Source organism: Salmo trutta, chromosome 29, assembly GCF_901001165.1.
Source record: "Salmo trutta chromosome 29, fSalTru1.1, whole genome shotgun sequence".
NCBI lineage: Eukaryota > Metazoa > Chordata > Actinopteri > Salmoniformes > Salmonidae > Salmo > Salmo trutta.
Genome location: NC_042985.1, coordinates 17,232,967 through 17,239,312, shown reverse-complemented (window position 1 = coordinate 17,239,312; position 6,346 = coordinate 17,232,967). Strand labels below are relative to the sequence as shown.

At 47.3% G+C, this 6,346-nt stretch overlaps 1 protein-coding gene across 8 annotated transcripts in view; it reads right to left on the bottom strand.

The window, feature by feature from the left end:
* Positions 1 to 1,409: 1,409 nt before the first annotated feature.
* Positions 1,410 to 6,346, bottom strand: part of chd9 (chromodomain helicase DNA binding protein 9) — a 126,985-nt gene continuing 122,048 nt past the window's right edge. For 7 of the 8 annotated variants that reach the window (XM_029721039.1, XM_029721041.1, XM_029721040.1 and 4 more), the window contains 7 exons: positions 5,865 to 6,134; positions 4,778 to 4,964; positions 4,174 to 4,322; positions 3,608 to 3,841; positions 3,195 to 3,344; positions 2,979 to 3,083; positions 1,410 to 2,529 (listed from right to left, as the gene is read on the bottom strand). In XM_029721039.1, the coding sequence (XP_029576899.1) occupies positions 1,525 to 2,529; positions 2,979 to 3,083; positions 3,195 to 3,344; positions 3,608 to 3,841; positions 4,174 to 4,322; positions 4,778 to 4,964; positions 5,865 to 6,134 (2,100 nt within the window). In that variant the 3' untranslated portion in view covers positions 1,410 to 1,524. The remainder of the gene's footprint in view (positions 2,530 to 2,978; positions 3,084 to 3,194; positions 3,345 to 3,607; positions 3,842 to 4,173; positions 4,323 to 4,777; positions 4,965 to 5,864; positions 6,135 to 6,346) is intronic. The other variant, XM_029721042.1, reaches the window with a different exon arrangement.

The following is a 6,346-nucleotide window of genomic DNA, read 5'->3' as shown; positions in this document are numbered from 1 at the left end:
AATACAAGTTCACAAAGTTCAGAAATCTACTAAAGTTTGACATGCAAAATGTCTCTCAAAACAAGATTGTACCTTTTTGAACAAACACTGAAAGTTCATTTCAGTTTCTCCTAGGTCATGGTTCTTCTTTTTCACTTTGTAGTCTTTATTACACAACATTTTAGTTCGTTTTCTGTATTTACATGAAAAGAAATCACAATGTAAGTGCAGGGAAATCCATATATATGTGTAATATATACAGTACTAGTCAAAAGTTTGGACACACCTATTAATTCCAGGGTTTTTCTTTATTTTTACTATTTTCTACATTGTAGAATAATAGTGAAGACATCAAAACTGTGAAATAACATATGGAATCATGTAGTAACCCCAAAAATTGTTAAACAAATCAAAATATATGAAGGTCAGTCAATCCGGAAATGTTCCAAGAACTTTGAAAGTTTCTTTAAGTGCAGTCGCAAAAACCATCAAGAGCTATGATGAAGCTGGCTCTCATGAGGACCGCCACAGGAAAGGAAGACCCAGAGTTACCTCAGCTGCAGAGGATACGTTCATTAGAGTTAACTGCACCTCAGATTAGAGCCCAAATGAATGCTTCATTCAGACACATCTCAACATCAACTGTTCAGAGGAGACTGCATCAGGCCTTCATGGTCGAATTGCTGCAAAGAAACCACTACTAAAGGACACCAATAATAAGAAGAGACTGGCTTGTGCCAAGAAACACAGGCAACGGATATTAGACCGGTGGAAATCTGTCCTTTGGTCTGATGAGTCCAAATGTAAGATTTTTGGTTCTAACCGCCATGTCTTTGTGAGACGCAGAGTAGGTGAACGGATAATCTCTACATGTGTGGTTCCCACAGTGAAGCATGGAGGAGGTGTGATGGTGTGGGGGTGCTTTGATGGTGACACTGTCTGTGATTTATTTAGAATTCAAGGCACACTTAACTAGCATGGCTACCACAGCATTCTGCAGCGATACGCCATCCCATCTGGTTTGCATTTGGTAGAACTATTAGGACCATGACCCAAAACACACCTCCAGGCTGTGTAAGGGCTATTTGACCAAGGAGAGTGCTGCATCAGATGACCTGGCCTCCACAATCACCCGACCTCAACCCAATTGAGATGGTTTGGGATGAGTTGGACCGCAGAGTGAAGGAAAAGCAGCCAACAAGTGCTCAGCATATGTGGGAACTCCTTCAAGACTATTGGAAAAGAATTCCAGGAGAAGCTGGTTGAGAGAATGCCAAGAGTGTGCAAAGCTGTCATCAAGGCAAAGGGTGGCTACTTTGAAGAATATGAAATATATTTTGATATGTTGAACAATTTTTTGGTTATGACATGATTCCATATGTGTTATTTCATAGTTTAGATGTCTTCACCATTATTTTACAATGCAGAGAATAGTCAAAATAAAGAAAAACCCTTGAATGAGTAGGTGTGTCCAAACTTTTGACTGGTACTGTATGTGTGTACATTTCTAATAGATCCATAAATAGATGTATATTTTCATTAGGCTCAGTCTTCATCGCTGGAGTCTGATGACCCATCAGATGATGAAGAAGAGCTCCCAGACTCTGATGAAGATGACTCCGCCTTCCCCGAGCCTTCTGGACCACTGTTCTCCTCCTTGTGTTCCCCTGACTCTTCCCTCTTGTCACCAAGACCCTCCTCTTCCTGACGCTCTGGTGTTCTCCTTGGCGACAGAGGTTTTGAGGGGGCGGTCTGAGAGGTCTTAGTGGGCTTGTGGGGTTTGTGGTCACTGTTTGAGTCACTGTGTGGTGGCTGTGTGGTGGACACAGGAAGGTTAAGGCCTGGAGTGAGAAGCATCCCTGGGTAAAGCATACTGGAGAGTAACAAGGGGTTAAGAGACAGAGGGTGACTGGAGGCTGCCTGGGCAGCAGAAGCACTTAGTGGGGTGGTGGTGGAGGTGGTGGCAGAGGAACTAGAGGGGGAATGGACACTGGGGATGCGGCCATCTCCGTCCCTGCTTTGACCTTCTGTCCTTTCACCTTTGGTGTCCGAGGTGTGGGATGGGCCGTGGGAGTGGGAGGAGGAGGGGGCTTTGGAGGAGGCAGACGAGGGCTCCCCTCCTCCTCCTCTTTCTCTGCTTCCCTTCTTCCTCTTCCTCTGCTCAGCTCCCCCCGTGGCGTCCTGTGTGGGCTTCCCCAGCAGACCCCCCATGCTAAGGAGGTTGGGAAGCCCAGCCATGCCAGAGAGCATCATGGGAAACATGGCGGCCAGGTTGTTAGCATCGGTGGGCAGGCCCATGAGGCCGGCAGTGAGCTGCAGTGACTGGAGACTTTGGAGGTTCTGCTGGAAGGCCTGTAGACTAGATAGATCCATGCCAGAGAGGAGGCCGTTGGCCAGCAGGGGGTTGAGGCCCAGGGATGGGCCCCCCTGGTTGGCTGTAGCTGCAGCCTTGGCCAGGGCGCTCTTGGGCCTCCGTCCACGCCGACTCACCTCCTCTGGTACGATGGGTCCTGTCAGGATCCGGTCAAACATGCTCTCTGGGAGGTAGCCCTGAAGGACAGACAGAGAAACACAGGGTTAGCACTCGAATCAACAACTTCATTAGATAACTACAGTTAGAAACTGGGTAGTTCCAGCCCTGAATGCTGATTGGCAGACACCCGTGGTATATCAGATCGTATACCACAGGTATGACAAAACATGTATTTTTACTGCTCTAATTACGTTGGTAACCAGTTTATAATAGCAATAAGGCACCTCAGGGGTTTGTGGTATATGGCAAACCATATTGCGTTGTGCATAAGAACAGCCCTTAGCAGTGGTATATTGGCCATATACCACAGCCCCTCGGGCCTTATTTCTTAACTATACCACAGTTACTGCACTGACAACTTGCCAAGCTAGATACATGTAGTTCTATTATTCCTCTTTTATACACGTGAAGTAGACTTGTGGGATGTTCTACAGCATATGAAGGAGGTAAAGGTTATCAGACTTACCGACTGCTTGACGACGTCGGCCCACTCTGGTGGAACCCCGTACTCTGGGTTCTCCTGAAGGAACCGACAGAGGTCCTTTAGAGGGGGGGCGAAGGCCCCACCAACCTGGGAGAGGAGGGGAGGACAACATGAGACAAACACACACACACACACACACGCACACACACACACACACACACACACACACACACACACACTAGTCTACTGCCGCCTCACCTTGCGTGCATTTCTCCTGTTGATGATCTGGACCCTCTCCTCTCCTGTCAGACTGTTGACATCGATCTTGTTAGGGTTTCTGCAGCGATGCCTCTTCTGTTTGGGTCTACCATCCTGCTGGAACTGCTCCAGCTGCCTCTTATTCACTCCCTGAGGAGGAGAAGAGAGGGTCAGGGATACAGAGGTTCAATTACAGGACTACATCCAAAACAATATCTACTGTCAATGAAAATGTGATTCAAATTGCAAATGGAATTTCTGTTTATGTCATGAACTGACTGAATGGAATTGACCGTAACCCTGACGGATGTCTATTGTAATTGTACAGTATATTCACAGCCCTTAATAAACCCTGGGTTAGGGATAGAGGAATGGAGAATCAGAGGGTGAGGAAGAGGAAGGGAGGGACTCACAGGGATGAAGGCCCCTGTGTCGGCCACAAAGCCTGGGTGTTCTTTTAGCCACAGCTCCAGCTCCCTCCTCTTGGGGGCATCGTCTCCGGCCAGACGGGTCCCATCTTTCAGGTTGATGACAGAGACCCTGCTCTCTGTGTCCATAGGGCCCTGGCCCCCTAGGGGGTTACCCTGCCCTGAGGCAATAGACAGCCCAGTGCCAGCCTGACTCATACCACCCCACGTCGGGGGCACCTGGAGATGCAGGGTAGACATCATCCCATCAGTGAATATCAAGTGGCTAGTGTTTGTATAAGCATGCTAGCATACCCCTCATACAGCCTCCTATACTTCAGTACACACAGTAAATCCTATATTTTATTTTCAATTGCTAGGTAAACACATTTAGGCATACTCTTCAAACTTTAAATATCTCTTAAAACCATGCAATCACATGTAGCTTTCCAGTACCCAGTGTTTAAGGACTAAATGTTGAAGGGCCTAAGATAGCAAGATAGGAGTGAGAGGATTGACAGGGAAGACGTAGAGCAACAAAGAGAAGAGAGAAAAGTAAAGTAAGATCTTACGCTTTCAGGCACGGCTGGTCCTCTTTTCCTGTTCATAAAGAGCAGGTCCATCCCCTCCACATTCTTCCTCCTTCCTCTCCTCCTCTTCACCACCGGCTGGCCGTCCATACCGCCGTTCAGCTTCATCTGACCCGCCAGACCTGTAGAGGCTGGAAACACACAAACAACGTGTCCCAGATTAAAACAGAAGACTAAAGCAGTACACACCATCACAATCATGAATGTACTACATATGGGGAAATGTATCTTTGCTGCCATCTAGTGATACCAAATAAAAAGCACACAGTTTAGCTTTGAGATTTCTCATGAAGGGTATTCTTTACCAGACAGTTATTTTTTACCTTTATTTAACTAGGCAAGTCAGTTAAGAACAAATTCTTATTTTCAATGACAGCCTAGGAACAGTGGGCTAACTGCCTTGTTCAGGAGCAGAACGACAGATTTGTACCATGTGAGCTCGGGGATTCGATCTTGCCACCTTTCAGTTACTAGTCCAACGATCTAACCACTAGGCTACCTGCCTAGTATGAACTATCAACTGTATAAACTAACAATACATTGCTGTAAGAACAGGACTTTGTGGTCAGTCCTAGTCTGTATGTACCCTGTGGGAAGCTGGCAGCCTGGGGCTTGGTGAAGTCAGCCAGACTGGTGTCTGAGGCACTCTGGAGCTCATGGAGCCTTGTAAGGTACTGCTGCTGGCTCAGGGGCCCCTCCTCAGGCTCCAGGGGCCTCTTCAGGGGCTGGCCAGACCCCTGCTTCTGGAAGGTCAGCTTCAGACCCCCCTCCTGCTGTAGAGAGAGAGGCTGTCAGTCAATTACACAAAAACACAAGTTCACACAGTCTGATGGCATTGGAGCCCCTTCTACAGAAAGAAAACTAACCAAAACATAACAGAAAAAGGGGAGGGGGTCTAAGTGCTTGTTTTGATTTTCACTGCATTGGCACAATACTTTGTTAGCTTGTCATACAGAGCAGTCTGTATGCTTGGAAGTTGGGATAGTTATGGGTAGGGACACAGCATATACTGTAGCAGCTAGAAGCATACAGGGTAAGTTGTCTATGCAATGTCAGGAGTTTACTGAAGGACTATGTCACAGGGAAGCCTGCAGCTTTCAGCATATTCCTTATTAAGGTCAAGATTCCAGCCAAACTGGTCAGGAAAGCCCCAGCAACACTGTAGCAGCAAGTCAGTGGCCATTTTATAGAATATTTGACACAAATGCTCCTCCCTCTGTTGCTATGGCAATGTAGGCTCACAGCTAGCTACTGTAGTATTACAGCAAGCAGGAAGCAGGCCTGCATGGTTAATAGCCCAGCTGCTATCAGCCCCATTAGAGACAGAACACCCACAGTACTAGAGCCCCATCACAATCCCCCACAATAGCGAGCCAGCCCCATCTCAATCAGTTGAACCTTCTCAAACCCCAGTGTCTCTCCACACTAAGCTTCTTATTAGCTTCCCATCCATGAATGACTAATTTATGTAAAAATGTAATTACAGCCCTGGATCCCAATCCACATAGAGTGGGTAGAAATTAAAGAGGGTATTACTATTAAACAAATCAGTGTTGTAGGCAGCAGCCAAAACAACAAAATCAAAATCCCCAACAAAACATGCTGAAACACCGCAATTAGGCTTTGGAGTGGTGTGGGGTCCTACGAGAGGGGAGTAACGGAAATCAACATACTTCATTCATTTTCACTGAGAACTCCTTTTCTCCTGCAACATGCTTCTTCACCTTTGAACCCTGAGGGGAGGCAGAAGGGTCCTCTGAGGCCGAGGCGGAAGCTGAGCAGAGGTTGCTGTTGTTGTTGGCCGCAGCTGCATTGTCCAGCAGCTTGGTGGTGTAGAAGGAGGCTACGGCCCCTCCTGCCTCGTACGACCGCCGGGCCCCCGGCCACTTCCCCTTGAGCACTGCTTGGCAGATACTGTCCAGACGGTTGATCATCACACGGTCCTACAGGGGGACAGGGGACATTATAAAACAAGTTGTTTGGATCCTGGATGCTGATTGGCTTTTGCCCGGACTATATCGTCTGGTGGAAGGATGAAATAAAACTGGATTATCGTGAGCAACACCCTCCTAAGGGCTGTTTCAACATGGTTGGGATTCTCAGGAAACTAACTCAGGCTAGAACTGAAACACAAAGAGGTTTGGTGTGTGTGTTT